Source organism: Oryctolagus cuniculus, chromosome 7 (genome assembly GCF_051225735.1).
Source record: "Oryctolagus cuniculus isolate XC-2025 breed Fujian yellow rabbit chromosome 7, ASM5122573v1, whole genome shotgun sequence".
Lineage (NCBI taxonomy): Eukaryota > Metazoa > Chordata > Mammalia > Lagomorpha > Leporidae > Oryctolagus > Oryctolagus cuniculus.
This window is the reverse complement of record NC_142873.1, coordinates 134,390,141-134,411,310: the sequence shown is the minus strand read 5'-3', so window position 1 is coordinate 134,411,310 and position 21,170 is coordinate 134,390,141. Positions and strand designations below refer to the sequence as shown.

Genomic DNA, 21,170 nt, shown 5'->3' with positions numbered 1-21,170 from the left:
TTAATAATGTTTTAATCATTTTATCAAAATCACTCTGAATATGATTTTTGGGGGCTCTTAAAACCCTGTGTCCCTTTGTATCGATGAAATATTTAATTTTTCTGAATGTAATAGTCCAATGAATAGAAACTATTGCACTTCTTTCCTTCCTTCCATGTCTGTGTCTCTTTTGTGCTGTGTTTACTCTGGGTCTATTTCTTGATCTAGCTTCAGTCCTGTATTCTCTGATTCCTAGTAGTCCAAATAATTATCATTAGTAAAGATAAAGTTTTCCTAAGAAGAAAGATAAACTTATAATTTTGCACTGAAGTTTGTAAAGTTGTCACTTCCTTAAGATCTCAGCTCTCAATCCTTACCGAGATCTCATCCTGTGTCAAACCTTGGTGATAGATGCCTTTCCTGATTCTCTATTATAAGTATAGTTTATGCCTCTCATTTTCCCTTGATTATATAGGGCTATATTGTGTTGCCTTGTAATAATTTCATGGAGACTGTGCAATATAATGGTCCATGACTTAGAGTCTGAAAGACCTGGGTTTAAATTTCAAAGTTATCACCTGCTGTGTGATTTTTGGGGAAAATTACTAATAAGCCTTTCAGAGCATTGGTTTCCCAAACTATAAAATGAGGATAAATAATATATACTTGATAGAGTTGTGAAGATTAAGTTAAATACTGTGAGGCAGGCCTTGCACAGTGCTTAATATGTAGTGAAGGCAATGAATATTGAAGTCGATCTTAAAAGTCGATCCTAAAGAGGACTTGCAGCCCTTTGAAGATAGGAATCATTTGTAATGCTGGTGCAGCTATCATACATTAGTAGAAAGCATATTTTAATTGCTTGATCTCCAGTTTACCTCATGTCCTTTGAGCTTATATAGGGACCATTAAGTGACATCCAGATGTGTCAAGAATTTAGGAAAGCTATAGCTATAGAAGAGACAGCTGAGTGGGACTCCCTGCTCTTTGAAGAGGATCAGTGGAGATCAATTTTTAGTTTGACTTTGAGCATACTATTTCAGTGTGTTCTTTTAAATATAACCTTGGCACACAGTGAGTGCTTAGTATATGTTAAATGAATGAGTATTCTTGATTACCTACTGTTAACCTAAATGTTGGATATTTAAGGAAATTTAAAATATGCAGCTTGACTCTGAAGAGCTCAGTTCAGTGAGAGAAATAGGGCTTCAATACAGAGATAGCCAACAATAGGTATTATATGCTCAGTGCTAAGTAAACTGACTAAACTTTTAAGTTCCACAGCACATCTAGAGGTGGCAAGCATGGCCAGAAAGGCTTAAAAGGTAGGAATGGGATTTCAGCTGGACTTTGAAGGGAGTCTCTAATTTAGATAAGCCAAAAAGGGAGTAGATAATTTCCAATTGGGGGGGGGGGGGCAAGTGAACAAAGGGAGGAGAGAGGTGTGTTTGGAAACAATGAGATTAGAATGGTTGTAGCTGAGTTCCATTGGAGTCATAAATTCCTCAGGTCAGAGGCCAGATACTATCTTTGTCTCCTCCAAATAACCAAAAAAGAGAATTTAATTTCATAAGGTTGTAGAGAGCTTTGAATATGAGTATGATCCTCTAGTTGTCTGGGAGTCCCTAAAGTCACTAATGATTTTGAATAGAGGAGGGATGTGGATCAAATGGTAATTCTGGAAGATTTGTTAAAATAGTCTATCTGCTCCACTTGCCACAGCTTCGGCTATCAACTGTTAACTACAAATCTGTATCTTAATTCTGACTGTTCTTCTGAATTCTAAACCTAAGATTCTAGCTGTCTACAAGATTCTGCTAATGCTCTATTTGTCCTTTGCTTTTCCCAACCTACCCTGCCAGATCTTTACCTCCTATTTTCATTATCTTGAGGTACCATTCTCCTCCCAATTGCTCTGGCTGGGAATTTTAGAATTAACTTGAACTCTCCTTATCTCCCCACATCTAGTAAATAATTGAGAATAGATTAGCAGTTAATTACCAGCTAAGGGCTATTGTTTCTGCTTCTGCATTATCCATGCAGATCTGATTGTCCACTTTGCTGTTTGCTTCTGCTTCTCCTCTAGTTCAGGCTCCTAGATGCCTTTCTTATTCTATCACAGTATGCTCTAACCTGTTCCTCTACCTCTTAGTGTGTCTCTAGTGTAGTATGGACAGATTAATCTTCCTAAAATACACTCTGGTTCAGAAAATTTTAGTACAAAATATCTTTTTAAAATATTTTATTTATTTATTTGAGAGGTAGAGTCACAGAAAGAGGGACACACAGAGAGAGGATCTTTTATCTGCTGGTTTGCTCCCTAAATGGCCTTCATAGCTAGAGCTGAGCCTATCCAGAACCAGGAGCTTCTTCCAGGTCTCCCAGGTGGGTGCAGGAGCCCAATCACTTGGGCCATCTTCCATTGCATTCCCAGGCCTAGCAGAGAGCTGGATTGGAAGTGGAGCAGCTGGGACTCGAATCAATACACATATAGGATTCTGGCGCCGCAGGCTGAGGCTTAGCCCACTACGCCACAGTGCCAGCCCCCTGTACAATCTCTGTGTCTACTCAATTAAGTACACACTCCCTTGCTCTGGCTTTCTGGGTCCTCTGGGATTGGACCTCAGTTAGATGATCCTGCTGGCTGTCTCTCAATACATTGCTAAATGTGTGGGGGGCCTACCACTCCTGAAAACACATCTTCTATACTGACATGTTTCCTAATCACTGTGCTTTTTCTTATCTGGGATTCCTTAACCCCTTTTCCAGCTACCAAAAACTTGTGATCCAAGGTTTAGTTCCCATACCAATTGCTTCTTGGCCTTTTGACTAAGATGAAATATAGTTCAAATACCATCCCTTCCAAGAACTCTTTTCCTATTTCTGTCAGAATTAACCAACTCTGTAATTGTGTGTCAGTATTATTTTTTACAACTTGTATCTAGTATGTTTTCTTAGTGTTATTGTTAATTATTAACTTGTTGGTCTCTGCCACTGTGAACATCCTGAGATTATGGAGCAGGCATGTTCCCCTTCTGTCAGCTTCAGTGTATCCTTTTTAGATTTCAAGATGGTAGGTACTTCTGGGCTTCTTGTGTCCCTTAGCAAAGCAAAGCAGACACTTTCTTCTCATCTGCTTTTTGAATTATTCCTAATGCTCTGGGACTATATGGGTAGACAGTGTTGGATCATGACGCAGGCCTTCATTTGATGCTAGGCCTATGCTTCTGCTTCTTTTTTTTTTTTTTTTTTTTTTTTTTTAACAGGCAGAGTGGACAGTGAGAGAGACAGAGAGAAAGGTCTTCCTTTGCCATTGGTTCACCCTCCAATGGACGCTGTGGCTGGCGCGCTGCAGCCGGCGCACCGCGCTGATCCGAAGGCAGGAGCCAGGTGCTTCTCCTGGTCTCCCATGGGGTGCAGGGCCCAAACACTTGGGCCATCCTCCACTGCACTCCTGGGCCACAGCAGAGAGCTGGACTGGAAGAGGAGCAACCGAGACAGAATCCAGCGCCCTGACCAGGACTACAACCCAGGGTGCTGGTGCCACAGGCGGAGGATTAGCCTATTGAGCCGGGGCGCCGGCCTGGCCTATGCTTCTTGAGTTCCTAGTATGGTGAGACAGATAAACAAATGAACAGTGATACTGTTCAATAATCATCTCAGCTAGTGTGTGTAAGGGATAGGAAAAGCTCCCAGAAGAGGGGATAATTGAGTTGAGTGTTGAAGGATGAGTAGCCAGAGAAGGGAGGGAGAGCTACATTTCACCAAGAGGGAATAGAATGTTCAAAGACATGGACCCACTTGGGGATTTTTTTTTTTTAATTAGAAGTTCGAATTTTATGGAAGGGTAGAGAAGGATGAGTGGCAGGCAAACATCATATCAGGGGTCTTATATCCCAAGCTAAAGAGTGAATGTGAATGTTTTTCTGAATGGAGTCATCAGGCTTTGGTTTCAAATCTACCTTTATTATTTACCTCATGATCTTGGGCCATAACTACATTATAGGTTTGTTGAGCATTTGAAAGGATATATGTAAGGTGCTTAACACATAAGTGGGTGCTCAGTGATGTTAACTATTATTATTATTAGGAGAATAAAAGGCTCACTGAAGGATTTTAAGGTGACCAGTAACAAGATCAGTCTTGCCAGAAAACTTACTGACAGCAATGAAGAAGGGTGGATTAGAGCAAGGAAACCTGAAAACAAGGAGAGAAAAAAGAATTCTATTTCCAAAAAATTGAGTTTGAAATGAGTGTGAAAATTTTAGAAAGCAACTGGGTATATGAGAGTTGTTTGGGGGACAAAGGCCAAACTTGAAGAAATAGATTTGGGAATTATTAGTGTGTAGGTTATAGTTAAAAACATGAGAGTAGATTAAATCATTCTGGGAGAATGTAGAGAATAGCTATTCCTGACTTTTTGGAAAACTATGAATTTCTTCACCTCCCATGTAACAACAGTTTTGCATGCAGTTTTAGGTGGTCCATGAACACCTCCCTTCCATATTCATCAGTGGATTCTTGGTCCATAGTTGTCTTAAGACAACAGAATAAAAAGAAAAGATAGCTGGGGCTGAGTAGACATTTAAGGGGTGGGCAGAAGAGAGGGAACAACCAAAGAAGGAGGAAAACTAGGGTAGAGTTGAGTCTCAGATATAAGCTATTTGAAAGGTAAAGGAATGATCATCAGTATCTTCTGCTACAGAGAATTTCCATGAGATAGGACTTAAAACTATCCATTGAGGTGACAGGCAACTGTGGAGAGAGCAGTTTCAGTGAATTTGTAGGGCTGGAAGTTAAAGCCACATGGGTGAGTAGGAGTGAGGAAGTGGAGCATGAGCATTGTCATACGTGTCCAGGAAGCTGAGGGGAGAGAACCAGTGGAGGGGGAGATATGGAAGGTACACAGTGAGGGGATAATTATTGGATTCAGGTTTCCAGGGAGAAGGGGAGAGGTACGATTAGATATGAGGTGGAGAAGGGGCCAGTGCTATGGCGCAGCGGGTTAACACCCTGGCCTGAGGCGCTGGCATCCCATATAGGCTGCTCCACTTCCAATCCAGCTCTCTGCTGTGGCCTGGGAAAACAGTGGGGGATGGCCCAGGTCCTTGGTCCCCTGTACCCACATGGGAGACCAGGGGGACGCTCCTGGCAGATCGGCACAGCTCCGGCCATTGCAGCCAATTAGGGAGTGGGCCACCAGATGGAAGACTTCTCTCTCTTTCTGCCTTTCCTCTCTCTCTGTGTAACTCTGACTTTCAAATAAATAAATAAATCTTTTTTATTAAAAAAAAAGATATTAGGTGGAGGGGCCTGTGCTGTGGTATAGTAGGTTAAGTCTCTGTCTATGGCGCTGGCATCCCACATTGTCATTCATTCAAGTTCTGGCTGCTTCACTTCCAATCCAGCTCCCTGATAATGGCCTGGGAAAACAGTGGAAGATGGCCCAAGTGCTAGGGCTCCTGCACCCACTTGGAAGACCCAGAAGAAGCTCCTGGCTTTGGCTTTGGATTGGCCCAGCTCCAGTCATTGTGACCATTTGGGGAGTGAACTGGCAGATGGAAGACCTCTCTGTCTCTCCTTTCTGTAACTCTGCCTCTCAAATAAATAAATAAATATTTTTTTTGAAAAGGTGGATGATCTGACCTAGTTATATGGAGGAACATCTCTGCCAGTGAAACTAAAAGAAAATTAGGGTAGGTAATAGTAGTTTGGTGCCCAGAAACCTGTGGTGGAGGTCTTAATAAAGTTGAAAACAACTATTAAATTCTTCTAATTCAGTTAACCCACAAATGATTAATACGCCATTGATGCCTCATGGAGTTAAATCTAAGAATTTCCCAGCAAGCAGTTGGGGTCCCTGATGTCAGTTCATAGTCTTTGGTGGGACTATGTTGATAAGAAACCAGCGGCTCATTAGATTAATCCTCCGCCTGCAGCACCAGTACTCTGGGTTCTAGTCCCGGTTGGGGCACCAATTCTGTCCCGGTTGCTCTTCTTCCAGTCTAGCTCTCTGCTGTGGCCCGGGAAGGCAGTGAAGGATGGTCCAAGTGCTTGGGCCCTGCACCCGCTTGGGAGACCAGGAAGAAGCACCTGGCTCCTGGCTTCGGATGGGTGCAGCGCACCCGCCGTAGTAGCCATTTGGGGGGTGAACCAACGGAAGGAAGACCTTTCTCTCTCTCTCTCTCTCTCTCTCTCTCTCTCTCTCTCTCTCACTGTCTAACTCTGCTTCTCAAAAAAGAAAAAAAAGAAACATTAAAATAAATATCACCCTTTCATTGACTATTTTCCTCTCTCATATAAGGGTACTTTCTGAGTTCTACCTTCAGTGTAAGGCAGAAAGATCTTGGCTTGAGCCTTGAACTAAATTAGGGACTTAGGTATGTGTAGGGAGCCAAACCTAAAATGTACTAGTTTGAAACTCTGATCTATTTTGAGTATTCTGAGGGTCTGTATAATAGTTAAGATTGCGCCGGCGCCGTGGCTCACTAGGCTAATCCTCCGCCTTAAGGCGCCGGCACACCGGGTTCTAGTCCCGGTTGGGGCGCCAGATTCTGTCCCGGTTGCCCCTCTTCCAGGCCAGCTCTCTGCTGTGGCCAGGGAGTGCAGTGGAGGATGGCCCAAGTGCTTGGTCCCTGCACCCCATGGGAGACCAGGAGAAGCACCTGGCTCCTGCCATCAGATCAGTTTGGTGCGCCGGCCGTGGCGGCCATTGGAGGGTGAACCAACGGCAAAGGAAGACCTTTCTCTCTGTCTCTCTCACTGTCCACTCTGCCTGTCAAAAAAATAAAAAAATAAATAAAAAAAAAAAGAAAGAATAGTTAAGATTGCTTCTTGGCTTCCCTAATGAATTTCCTTGCTAAAATAGTAAAATTAAACTCCAGGCACTGCCTTGTCCTCTTATTCTGGTCAGGAAAGAACTTTTCCTGCAATTGATGGGCCTATCAACTCAAGATACTAAAACAGGACCATCCGGTTCTTAGGACCAATGGAATTCTATATAAAAACTCTCTTTTGAGGAGCTTATGGCCTAGCTGTAATAGGCCAGCTAGTCTTGGGACAAGCCTACAATTGTGCTGCCTTTAATAATATTCAGAAAAAAGACTTGGACCTCCTCCCCCAGAATCCAAAGTCAGTTTTTTAGCTTTTGAAAATGTGATTGATATGGAACTATCAGGTTCCCCTAGTGCCTTAACCTCATGCAAAAGCTTGGTAGATGAAGTGAATAACTGTATAATAAAATTAAAAAGACTTAGCTGGACCACTTACATCTTAAGGTATGAAAGAAATTAGGGAGTGGACTAAAGAGAAATCGAGTGAATTCCATCTCTTTATATATAAATACTGACTAGTTGAAAAGAAAATCTGTTAGCATTTTCCTTTTCCATCTATTTATTGTTTGATCCTACAGCAAAAATATATACCATTAAATTAAGAGAACTCCCATGAAGAAAATCAAGAGAGAAAACTTATGTCTTCAGAATGAAAATTTTGTAAAAGTAGAATGAGACTATTTTTGGTTATGAGAGTAATTAATATACTGAATCATGGTGGGTCTGGTATTGATGAAAACATTTAGTTAACTCTTCAAGTTATCATCATGGCTACACATTTGAGCATAAGTGATACTGTGGTGTTGGGATTTTTACACATTGAACTGTAAGTAGGTAACTCAGTTTTGTAGGTAGCTCAGTTTTGATTTTATTTTCTGTTTCTTTAACCAGTATTCTAATCATACATTGGCCCATCAAAAAAGTTTTTATTTTGTTGTTTAGGTCTTATTCTATAGAGTTTTCAGCTGTTAGAAGTTGTGGAAAATACAAAAAGTAAAGCATGATCTCCTTCTTCAAGGATTTATTGATTTCACTGATGATGTAAGAATAAGTATCTTAACAGCTTAGAACCCTATATACAATTATATAAGTGCTAAATGATTGAGTACCATAACAGTTTTGAGGACGAAGAGACCATTGAGAACTGGAGTTGCCAGGAATGGGAGCCAGAATAATTTTTCTCAGATACAGATTCCATCATGTTATTCTCCATTTTTCTTTTCCCTTTTTTTTTAAGATTTATATATTTATTTGAAAGTCAGAGTTACACAGAGAGAGGAGAGGCAGAGAGAGAGAGAGAGAGAGAGGTCTTCCATCCTTTGGTTCACTCCCCAGATGGCCACAATGGCCAGAGCTGCACTGATCCGAAGCCAGGAGCTTCTTCCGGGTCTCCCATGTGGGTGCAAGGACCCAAAGACTTGGGCCATCTTCTGCTGCTTTCCCAGGCCACAGCAGAGAGATGAATTGGAAGTAGAGCAGCCGGGTCTCGAACTGGCGCCCGTATGGGATGCCGGCGCTTCAGGCCAGGGCATTAACCCGCTGCGCCACAGCGCCAGCCCCTCTCCATTTTTCTAATGCTTCTGTTTACCTACAGGATAAAGTTTGAGCTCTTTAGCTTGTCATGAAAAGTCATGATTAGGCCTAATTCATCCTATCTAGTTTAAAATCTCATGACTAATAAACATCCCATCTTTCAACCATCCTTAATTCTGTGCAGTTCTCTGAACATAAACTCTTTCTTGTCTCCATGAATTTGCAATAGATGTAACTTCCTATAGCAGCTTTGTTGAGTCCCTTCTCTTTGTGCTAACTTCTACTCATCTTTTAAGGTTAGAGTCAGTCCTCTGGGAAACTTTCATGAATCTCTTGTTTTCCTTTCTGACACAGGGAAGGGAAGCTTATCCACTTCTCTTAGCATCTTTTTTTTTTAAACCACAGTTTTTTTTTTTTTTTTTTTTTTTTTTTTTGACAGGCAGAGTAGACAGTGAGAGAGAGAGACAGAGAGAAAGGTCTTACTTTGCCATTGGTTCACCCTCCAATGGCTGCCACGGCCAGTGCGCTGCAGCCGGCACATCGCGCTGATCCGATGGCAGGAGCCAGGTACTTATCCTGGTCTCCCATGGGGTGCAGGGCCCAAGGACTTGGGCCATCCTCCACTGCACTCCCTGGCCACAGCAGAGAGCTGGCCTGGAAGAGGGGCAACTGGGACAGAATCTGGTGCCCCAACTGGGACTAGAACCTGGTGTGCTGGCGCCGCAAGGCGGAGGATTAGCCTAGTGAGCTGCGGCGCCGGCCTTCTCTTAGCATCTTTAAAAATTTTTTTTTGGTTTGTTTGAAAGGTAGAGACAGAGATCTCCCTTCTGTTGGTTCACTCAAGTAGCTGGGACTGGGTCAGGCCAAAGCCAGGAACCTGTAACTCAATCCAGGTTGTCCATGTAGGTAGCAGGGACTCAACTACTAGAACCATGACCTTCCAGGGTAGGAGGAAGCTATAATCAGGATCTGAGCTGGGACTCGAACTCAGGCACCCTGCTGACATGAGAAGCAGGTCTGTCAACCTGTGTTTTAACTGCTATGCCAAATGCCCACCCTCTCCCTCATGTTCTTGAGCACTCTGTGCTTATCTGTTGTAATGAAGTTATTTCTCATTTTTGCTATGCTGTCATCTCTTTTAATATGTGAGGACTGTGACTTTGCTATTTCTATTGCTAGAGTCTGAAAGACTTGGCAGCTAATTCCTTAATAAAGAAATATTGAAATAATAATAAGTGAATGAAGGAGTTTGATTTTCATGAGTAAATAACATTTGGAAAGGTAGCAAGGGAGAGAAGTAGTATGCCAAGAATGGAAAATAAACAGTATGAGCGAAGTATCAGTGATTTAGATGAGACTCCAGTTACAAACTGGTTCTGGTTCAGTCTGCAGGTGTCTTGGGCTTTGAAGGATGATGAAGATGTTGAATAGCTGAGTCAACATCTAAAATATGTTGAAATGACAGTGGTCAAATCTAAGAAGAATCCTGCCTTTAAATACTTTAAAAAAAAGTGTTAAGTGAAAGATACATGTGAATTAAAAAGAAAAAAATTCTAGCAGTCCTAAATGAGAGCCAATATGTAGGGTGTATAAGGATGCATGTTATGGCATTTTATAGAACTGCTAAATTACTATATTGCTTTATGAGGTTGTGAGTTCTCTGTTAGGTTTTTAAGCATCAGGAATATTGTAGATATATGTGAAATTTGGACAGCTCTTTATTTATTTATTTATTTATTGACAGGCAGAGTTAGATAGTAAGAGAGAGAGACAGAGAAAGATCTTCCTTCCGTTAGTTCACCCCCCAACTGGCCGCTACGGCCGGCGCGCCGCGCCCATCCGAAGCCAGGAGCCGGGTGCTTCCTCCTGGTCTCCCATGTGGGTGCGGGACCCAAGCACTTGGGCCATCCTTCACTGCCTTCCCGGGCCACAGCAGAGAGCTGGACTGGAAGAGGAGCAACCGGGACAGAACCAGCGCCCCAACCGGGACTGGAACCCGGGGTGCTGGCGCTGCAGGTGGAGGATTAGCCTAGTGAGCCGCGGTGCCAACCTGGACAGCTCTTTCAACGCCGAACACATGATTCTTTGTTGTTGAAGGGATTCATATATCAGAAAATTAGACTAGTTAACATCTAAGATCCATCCCTTAGTTCTATGGTCTGTAGTAGGAAGATAATTGTTTGTTGCAAAACAGGAAAGGTTTCAAGGATGAAAAGAAATATATGAAGATAAAACAGAGACGAAGATGAGGATTACTTATTGAATGACAACAAGCACAGAAAAGAGTGTAGATAAGTGCATTTGCCTGGGATGGAGATAGCACGTTGGCATTGTTTGGATGGTGCTATGTGACTTTTACTACTGGGCAGTATAGAGAGAGAATCTCACTAAATGTTGTGTGAGTTATTAGTTATGAGTTATACACCTTTGCAGTTTTCTTCTAAAATGTTCTCTGACTTAGAGAAGAATTGAAAGAGTCAAGCAGTGGTGGTGATTAAGGTTTGGAGATTGTCAGGATGAACACAGTAATATGAGGTTAGGCAAGTGAGAATCCCTGGAGGAATAGTGAGGGCAGCTTTAAGTTGCTTAACCATGTCGTCTACCACCAATTGGGATAATATTAGAATTTCTTATATTGTAAAATAAAAATGGAGTGATGAAAAATTGAGAATGATTAGGGAATATCAGAGATTGGTAAAGATACCTGCTGAATTGTGAATAAAACCCAGGATGATCAGTGTGGTAGCTGGATATGAATTGCAAGTGAAGGTCAGTGGAGCCACGCAGGCTGAGAAGCATTGCCAGCGTACATGTTGACGTATATGTGGAGAGAGTAAGTGGGAAACAAGTTGTTCAGGAAAGATGAAGATAGACGTGCCTTGTGGAAGGGGACAGTCAGGAGGGAATGGTCAGTGACAGCAAGGATGATTTGAATGAGGTGGTTTAGAGGGTGGGTTGCTGTGGCTTCAGATAAATATAAAAGTGGGAGGACTGCTGGCTAAGTGATCTGGAAGTGGTTTCGGGATTTGGCAGGAGTACAAGAAAGTGGGGCCTCCTCGGAACAGGGCCTCTGGAGCAGTGGTTGTGGTGGGAACAGTCCTGTTTCTGTTAAAGATGGGGAAAAATTGAGAAAGCAGTTTGCTTATGTACTTACTACTTAGGAGAGAAAAGGAAGAATGAGATGTGCAGGGGAGGTAAACTGGGGCTTTAAGAGTCTGGCTGGTGGGGAAGTTGGGAAGAAGGAAGTGCTGGGCAGGAGTGGGAGGCTGCAGAGCGTGGCCGAGGCAGAGTGGTGAGAGTGGTGTATGAAGAGTGAGGCCTCCCCACCTCTTCTGTCACCGGTGATCACAGCTTCTGCCTTTTGGAAGCAGGGAATCACTCTGATCCCCTCACTGCTCAAATTGTTTTTACAAGGAGGTGTTGCCATAACATGACTTTTGAGGCTTGTGATTTTTATCTGATCTGTAAAGTAACAACGTGGTCAGGACCAAAGAGGAAGTTCAGGTAGGCCAGAACTTCCTAATAAGAAGTCACTGTCTCCTGGTTCTGTGGGTAAAATCACCCTTTTTAAAGCAGTCCTGGAGAAACTGCGGAGGGTGGGCAAGGCAGGGGAATGGGGACTTGTGCCTGAGTAGTGCTAAGCTGGTGCTTTCTCTTTCCTTCACAGATGAGCGAGACCGGGTTCAGAAGAAAACATTCACCAAATGGGTCAACAAGCACTTGATGAAGGTAGGACTCCCTCATGTGGGCTGCCAGAGCACCCTTGCCACTGTTTCTCAGGGGCTGTCGGTCCTTTCTGTCAGGTGGCTCAGAGTGGCTGCCGTGTGATGGAATCTGGGAAGATACACATGGGATTTTCCTTTCATTCTGTTTTAAACTAATACAGTCATAGTAGTGTGGAAACTTGTATTGGTCAGTTTTATTGGTAGGACAATATTTTTTTTGTAAAAAAAAAAAAGGAAAAAGATTATTTATTTGAAAGGCAGAGTTACAGAGAGGGAGGGAGGGAGGGAGGGAGGGAGGGAGGGAGGAAGGGAGGAAGAAAGAGAGAGAAACGAACCAGGAGCTTCATCTGGGTTTCCTACATGGGCACAAGGGCCAAGTACCTTCTTTTGCAGGTCCATTAGCAGGGAGCTGGGTCAGAAGTGGAACAGGCAGGACACCAACCAGTTCCCATGTGGGATGCCAGCATCTTAGGAGGTGGCTTAAGCAGCTCTGCCACAACATCAGCCCCAGGACAGTATTTTTTTTTTTTTTTTTTTTGGCATTTGAGGAAATTTATTTGTATAAACGATGGAGACCAAAACAAACTAGAAGAAACATGAAAAATCCTCCCCTTCCAGTGCTGGTGCGTAGACTCCGTGGCTGGACTTCCGAGCCGTGGGCATCCTTGCTCTCCCTGTAGGTCCTCCGTGTCACATCCACTAGATCTGGAAGAGTTTCCTCTGCAATTTTTTTCCTGAGCCTTTCCCTGAGACTACAGTAACTCCACTTTTATTAAACTATCTTTTCCCAGACTCTCAGTGCGCGCCCTCACTATTCTGCCATCTTCAGCCCCAGGACAGTATTAATGTGCCGTTATATGTGAAGGCCCAGGTTGAGGATACTATGGAGTGATGCTAGGATTCTAAGAATACTGCTCCTGGCTTTCCAAATTATTTTATAAGCCCCTTTATTTTTGTTTTTAAAATCTGACTATTATGTAAAGATGGGACAGAGGGGTTTTAAAGTTTACAAATCTGAATTTTCACATGAATTTTACCACTATTCCACTCAAGGTACAGGACATTTCCTGTATGGCTAGGATTGGGGGAAGATTTTATGATGATGATGCCTAATATTTTTAGAGAGGGAGATACAGAGAGAAAAGTCTTCCATCTACTGGTTCACTCCCCAAAAGGCCACAACAGCCAGAGCTGGGCAGATCTGAAGCCAGGAGCCAGGAGCTTTTTCCGGGCCTGCCAGATGGGTGCAGGGGCCTAAGTACTTGGGCCATCCTCCGCTGCTTTGCCAGGCCATAGCAGGGAGCTGGATCAGAAGGTGGAATAGCTGGGACATGAACCTGTATGGGATTCGGCTTTTTGGGTGGAGGCTTACCCTCCTACACTACAATGCCAGCCCTGTGATTATGATTTTCAAGTAGGAAAGAAACCAAGGCAGAGGCACATGAAAGACCCACCTAAAGATAAGCAGTGTGACTGCTGTGGCAGCCAAGATCTGCAAACAATGTTTTTGAGTTGTAATTACCGTTGATCTGAGAGAGGTCTTCAGTGATCTCTTAATTGCCAAATGCTGTGGCCTAGTTTTATCTTCCTCCAACTGGATTTTTCGATAGCATTTGATACTGTTGTCTGCTCTTTGAAGCCCTCTGTTATACAGACTTCTAGGACAATGCTTTTTTCCTGAATTACCTCTTCCCTGCCTCTTCTATGGGCTTTTCTTCCTCTGTCTGATCCATGTTGATGTTCCCCAGGGTCCTAGCCTTGGCTGTTTTCCTGTTTTGTTCTCTATATTCTTTTCCACCCGTCTCATCTGATTTAATTATAGGGTTGTTTGGTTGCCTGGAACGCAAAAAAGTTTAAGTAGTAGAAGTGGACACAGGGACACAGGACTGTCTCACACATTCTGGTGTCTGCAGGCCACTGGGCTTTATGAAAACTAAACAGGTATCAAGGGACTGCTCTTTTTTTTTTTTTTTGAGGCCTATGTTCTTGCTTCCCTGTGCATCTCACACCGATTTCTCTGTATTCCTCCCATTGCAGCCATGGTGATGGCTGTCCATCAAATGATAATGCAAACCCCTGAGCCTGGGGCAGGTGGTTAAGACATAGCCTAGGCTGCCCACCTCAAATATCAGTGTGCTTGATTCAAGGCCCAGCTCCTCTGCTTCCAATCCAGCTTCCTGCTAATGCATATCCTGAGAAGTAGCAGATGATGATTCCAAGCACTCAGGTCCCTGCCACCCATATGGGAGACCTAGACTGAGTTCTGGGTTCCTGGCTTTGGCCTGATTCAACTGTTGCAGGCATTTGGGGAGTGAAGCCGCAGGCAGGAGATCTCTTTCTCTGTCTCTCTTTCCCTGTCACTCTGCCTTTCAAATAAAAATGAAAATAGTGGCGGGCGCCGCGGCTCACTAGGCTAATCCTCCGCTTTGCGGCACCGGCACACCGGGTTCTAGTCCCGGTCGGGGCGCCGGATTCTGTCCCGGTTGCCCCTCTTCCAGGCCAGCTCTCTGCTGTGGCCAGGGAGTGCAGTGGAGGATGGCCCAAGTGCTTGGGCCCTGCACCCCATGGGAGACCAGGATAAGTACCTGGCTCCTGCCATTGGATCAGCGTAGTGCACCGGCCGCAGCGGGCCGGCCGCGGCGGCCATTGGAGGGTGAACCAACGGCAAAGGAAGACCTTTCTCTCTGTCTCTCTCTCTCACTGTCCACTCTGCCTGTCAAAAAAAAAAAAAAAAAGTGTAAATTTTTTTTAAGTTCATGGAACATAGAATTAAAAGATAAGTTTATTTAAAACAAAAACCACCTAAGGGCACATTATTTTAAAGGCACAAACACAGAAAATTTGATGAGTGAATTTTCTTTTCTTCTTTGAGTCAGTTGCCAATCTGTGCCTAAATAAATTGTGGCCTTGGAGATCATTACAAAAGTAATACATGGCTCTTTAAGTATTTGTTTATTTTTTAAGATTGGTTTAATTGACAGGCATAGTGACATAGTGGGAGACAGAGACAGAGACAAGAGATGAGAAGAGAAGAGACTACACTGTTTTTTTTCATCGGCTGGTTCACTCCCCAAATGGCTAGAACAACCAGGTCTGAGCCAGGTTGAAGCCAGGAATTCGATCTGGGTCTCCCACATTGGTGGCAAGGGCCTAAGTACTTGGACCATCATCTGCTGCTTTCCCAGGATCATTATGAGCAGGAAGCTGGATCAGAAGCATTGCCAGTGGCAGCTTAACCCATTGTGCACACTTGTTTAGAGGGAACCATAGGAGAAAGCGGTTTTCACACTCCAAGATCTGAATAAGGCAATGACTGTGCCTTTTCTGCACTCTTCCCTGAGCCGCAGACCTGTTTCTCACAGTGTATAGATACATACATCTGGATGCTATTCAAGCATATCCTATATGAGTATTGAGCACATCCCAAATTGCTAAACGTTTTCACTGTTGTGCGTAATTCTCCAAGCTGAAAATTTAGGATCATAACTGATTCCGTACTGCCCAGAATCTCCCCCTTGTTACCCAGTCCCGTTAATCACTTCCAGCTCAGAAAGATTGCTTTCCTCTTTCTTCTCCATCTCCATTACCTCTTCTCTCACCCAGGGCCTCTTCATCCCTCACTTGGACCATTACAGTTGTTTCTTAACATTTTTCTGTAATAACGATGATAATGGGAATAGCAATAGTAGTTTGTTGATGATCTCCTATAAATCAGCATTCTACACTAAGTCATTTACATGGTTTATCTCACATAATCCTTCAGTGATGTTAGGTTGTAGGTTTCAGTAATATCTCCATTTTGACCAGTGAAGAAAATGAAGTTTAGAGAGCGTAAGTAAATTGTTCAAGGTCACATTGCTAGACAGAAGCAGACTAAATTTTTAGAATTCAGGCAGCCTGAAGTTCAGAGCCTGCACTCCTAACCTATTCATTACTGGCCCTAACTTCTGCCTCCTTTTCCAGACTTGTGGTGCTGCCAAGTTCTCTTCATACCTTAAACCCTTGCTAACCTATGTGTCATTCTATTTTATGGCTCTGTATCTTTGTCATATCACTCCCTCTTCTTGGAATACCTTCCCCAAGTCTGTTCTGCCTGGATAACAGCAACTTAACACCTCTCAATATATAATCTCCTGGCTTTCCCATGTGTAGTGGACTACCCTTTTCCTTGTGCCCCTTACTGAATTTCTTAGGTGCTCCTGTTTTACACCTACAGCATTTATATGCATTCTGCATCTTTCTGCTAGATTGTAACTTGAAGGCAGATACTGTGTCTTGAGGCAGAGAGGCTGGGAAAATAGCTATTGCCTTTGTAAATGTCTTCAGGGTCCAGCAGTTACCTCTAGTTGATGACTACCATGATGCAGAACTGTAGCACCTGGTTCTCACTTCACTGTCCAGCGGCATTTCCAGGCGCAGCCTCCCCACAGCCACCAAGAGACAACTCACTGCTCCCCAAACACTGTGTACACACCTCTTTGCTTGCATTTTGCAGACTCCTCTTCCTGGTTATCACCCATTAATTGTTCAAGTCCCAGCTCTAATATAACCTTCCTGAGACTCTGACCTCCATGCCTCAGACTAAATCAGTTGCAAGTCCATCTGCATTCCATTTCACTTTGAAGAGATACCTGTGTGTTCACGCATCTCCTTGTTAGTGTGCTCATTAAATGGCTGGTGCTGTATTGTGCTACTTTCTCTGTCAAGTACTGTACAAGGGATGTGAGAGATTCCTATGTTTGTGTATTGAGTAAATAGTAGTATTTTGATAAATCTTTATAGCTCATGAAGCCTATTCTCCCCTGGCCTGATCCTTTATCCCTGAAGAAGGTAAAGGTATTTTATCTTCTCAGTTTTTACAACCAAAGAATTAGAGGGGTGACATGAATTTCCCAGGTTCCTATGGCCCCTGGGAGATAGAGCTGAGGATGAGAAAAGAATCCTCTGATCAAAGTTGAATGGCCTTTCTACTGAATATGCCCCCACTTACTCTCCTGCCATACCTCGTGTCTCCAACAATGGCAAGAACAGAATCCATCCTGCCTTGAGCTTGTCCCCTAAACTTTATAATTGAATTCAAGTGCTCTGACTCCTGCTGCTCATTTGTAGCTGATGCTGCCTGTTGGACTTCTGCCTCAGCGCTGTGTGATGACAAGAGGCCCAGGGAGAGGGAAACTGGAGGAACACATCATAGCATTGTTAGACATTGGAAGCCAGCCAGAGCTTTACTTAAATCCTTGGCTATTTTTCATCTCTTCTCAGGCTGCCAGTCTCACTGTTTCCAACAGCAGTTTCTCATTTTAGGGTATTTCAGAGAGAGCTTCACTGCTAATCGGAATCTTTGCCCTGAGTTAGGATTCTTTGAACTTTAGGCCGAGAATTAGGGATCAAGATTTGGTTTTGCAACTCAAGCATCCTTTGTCTGGTTCCCCTAAGTACACCCAAATTACTGCTGTCTTTGGCAGTAAACCAGTGCAAGATCTAACCAATCAAGCCTTGCAAGTTCTAGGTTTAGTTGATTTAGGATCTCTTGTGTTCCCAGGTATCCCTTTAGGAAACAGTTTGTTCTGGAACGAGCAAATTAAATTCCTCTTCGTTAATTGAGAGCACTTTTGATCCAGTGGATCCAATGTTAAAAGAGGTTTGTTAAGGGTATAAGCATGTGAAATATATAAACGACCTAATTTAGAATGCAAGTCCACAAACCCAAGAGTTCTGTTTATTATGCCAGGACCATCAAAATGAAAAATCTAAATGAGATCTTATTTAAATTGTCTTTGCTAGGGCTGGATATTATGGCACCACTTAGGATACCACTCATATCTGAGTGCCTAGTTGAATCCCAGCTACTTTGTGCTTCTGGTTCAGATTCCTGCTAATGTGCCTAGGAGGCAGTGGATGATGACCCAAGTACTTGGGTTTCTGCCACCCATCTGGGAGACCTGAATGGAATTCCTGACTCCTTGCTTCAGCCTGGCCTAGTACTGGCTTTTGTGGGCATTTGGGAAGTAAACCAGCAGATGGAAGATACCTCTTTCTAATCTCTCCTTCTCTGTCTGTCACTCTGCATTTCAAATACATAAATAATCTTTAGGCACTGACAGCTGATAAGAGAACTTGAAAAACGGAGAAATGCTTTCTCTGGCCAGTTCCTGTTGACTGCAGAAATCAGTAGGGAGAAAGGAAAGGCCAGTATTTAATCTAGCAGACGGAATAGTTCTTTCCAGTTTTAATGCATTTAACAATGCAGAAGCCACTGGCCTTCCTGGAGTTTTAGTTAAAATTTCAGATCTGTTAGCAAATGTATTCAAACTAATATTCCCAACTCTTCTCTTTAAGAAGCTCTCATGCACAGCCTCTGCTGGGACCACAGCAGACAACTCACTGTTCCCTAAACACTGCATGAACTTTCTCACCTCCCTGCTTCTCGCTGTCTGGGAAATGTCAGAAGGTTCTGGTAGTGAGTGTGATTGAAGAGCTTGACAAAGTGGTGCTGCTTAGACGCTGAGGAAGGGAGCTCTGCCTTGTGACTGCACAGTGGTGGTTTGTGGCTGGCTGTGCCTGGACCTGATTATTCAAGGCTTGATTGCACTCTTAAATGCATTTCAACCCTCACCAAAACTCTTGAACCTGCATTTGGACTTCAGCTTTTCTGTGGGTTCTCCATTCTTGGTGCCCGAAGTGCCTGCTTATTAGGTAAAGCTACCTTTTGTGGATTTTAGAATCAGCCCCATCCTCAAAGGATCTTGTTACTCAGAGTTGGCTGGTCACTACTGTTGTTAGATTCTTTAAAACTTAGGGAATCTACGGCCGGCACCGTGGCTCACTTGGTTAATCCTCCATCTGCAGCGCCGGCATTCCATATGGGCGCTGGGTTCTCGTCCCGGTTGCTCCTCTTCAAGTCCAGCTCTCTGCTGTGGCCCAGGAAGGCAGTGGAGGATGGCCCAAGTGCTTGTTGGATCCTGCGCCCACATGGGAGACCAGGAAGAAGTACCTGGCTCCAGGCTTCGGATCAGTGCAGTGCCGGCCATGGTGGCCATTTGGGGAGTGAACCAACAGAAGGAAGACCTTTCTCTCTGTCTCTCTCTCACTGTCTGTAACTCTGTCAAGTAAATAAAAAATAAATTAATCTAAAAATTTTTAAAAAACCTTAGGGAATCTGAAAACAAGAAGATGATGGTCTCTGCAAAGAACTCATACTCTGCTGCCCTGTCTGCTCACTCCATCAGGGATTCCCAGCCTCTACTCTTACTCCCTGCATTTGAACATAGTTCTTTCCAATGTTAAAGTTATAGGACAGTTGTTTTAAAATTCTAGGCCAGTGAATCAATATGAAATTCCCCTCTCACAGTTTAGAAATCTGCTTACTCTCATTTACCCTGTATCCTTTACTTTTTTTTTTTTAAGATTTATTTACTTGTTTGTTTCCTTTTAATATGTCATCTTAGAAGAGAGCTTTTCTAGATCAAATTTTCTGCAGGAATTAAAGAATACTTTTTTGGGGGAGAGTGGTTTCTCTTATTACTTATGTTGATAGTATGTCATTTTGACCATTCAAGTGCCATAAAAGCCTTGTGAAGGGAAAGGACACAATTGGGACTTAGAAGACAATCACCTGTACCTAGCTCTGACACTTCCCAGCTCAGTGATCTTATACATGTTTTTAACTTCTCTAAGCAATGATTTCTCATCTGTAAACTGAGAGGATTAAGGGTTAAGTACTCTTTAAAGTCCCTTTGGGCTTAGATTCTAAGCACGTCAAGTGTAATTTATATTCCCTTTATTGAAGCTGCTCAGAAATTAGTGCAAGCTATTTTTTCATAGTTTTAAGCCAGTACTTTTCAAAAATTGGGAGAGCAGAGCTCTTCTTGGTTTATCAATGCATGGGGACCGGGAGGAATGGCCCTGGGTTAGTAAAAAATTGGTCATTCTCCCAAAATTTAGTTGTTCACTAACTTTACAAGATTGCTTTGTTGAGATTTAATTCATACATCATATGAGTCACCTGTTTAAGGTATACAATTCAATGACTTTAAAAAAAATATTTATTTATTGAAAGAGAGAAGGCCGGCGCCACGGCTCACTTGGCTAATCCTCCGCCTGTGGCACCAGCATCCCGGGTTCTAGACCCGGTTGGGGTGCCGGTTCTGTCCCAGTTGCTCCTCTTCCAGTCCAGCTGTCTGCTGTGGCCCGGGAAGGCAGTGAAGGATGGCCCAGGTGCTTGGGCCCTGCACCCACATGGGAGACCAGGAGGAAGCACCTGGCTCCTGGCTTCGGATGGGTGCAGCGCACTGGCCGTAGCAGCTATTTGGGGAGTGAACCAACGGAAGGAAGACCTTTCTCTCTGTCTCTCTCTCTCTTTCACTGTCTGTCTGACTCTGCCTGTCCGAAAAAAAAAAAAAGAGAGAGAGCGAGCTTCTATCCACTGGTTCACTCCCCAGATAGCCACAATAGCTGGGGCTTGGCCAGGCCGAAGCCAGGAGTCAGGAGCTTCTTCTCAAATGTGGCTGTGGGTCCCAGGCACATTAGTAGGGAGCCAAATTAGAAGTGGGGTAGCTGGGTCTTGAACCAGCACCCATATGTAATGCTGGTTTTGTAGGCGATGGCTTTACCTGCTATGCCACAACACTGGGCCCAATTCAGTGGCTTTTGGTATATTCACAGATTTGTGCAACCATCACATTTAATTTTAGAACATTTCATCATTCTAAAAAGGTACCCTATGTCTCTTAGCCAGCACCCTTTACCTAACCACAAGTTTTTTCCAGCCTCAGGCTTTCTAGTTCCATGGATTTCCTATTTTGGATGTTTCATACTAATAAAATAATGCAATAGGTGGCCCTTTGCAACTGACTTATTTTACTTAGCATAATCTTTTCAAGATTTATTCACATTTTAGTATCAGTACTTCATTTTACAAACTGCTGGATAGTATTGTTTTTATAGATATACCACGTTTTGTTTATCCATTTGTCAGTTGATGGGTATTTGGGACTATTTTCACCTTTTTGCTTTTATGAACAGTGCTACTATGAATATTCATTTTATAAGTTTTTGTCTGGCTGTGTTTTTAGTTCTCTTTGAGTAGAACTGGTGGATC

General features: G+C 43.3%; 1 protein-coding gene across 22 annotated transcripts in view; it reads left to right on the top strand.

Annotated features, from left to right (window-relative positions):
- Positions 1-21,170, top strand: part of MACF1 (microtubule actin crosslinking factor 1) — a 407,864-nt gene that overhangs the window by 144,698 nt on the left and 241,996 nt on the right. For all 22 annotated transcript variants that reach the window (XM_070078713.1, XM_089300949.1, XM_089300957.1 and 19 more), the window contains one exon: positions 12,013-12,074. In XM_070078713.1, coding sequence (XP_069934814.1) covers positions 12,013-12,074 — 62 coding nt within the window. The remainder of the gene's footprint in view (positions 1-12,012; positions 12,075-21,170) is intronic.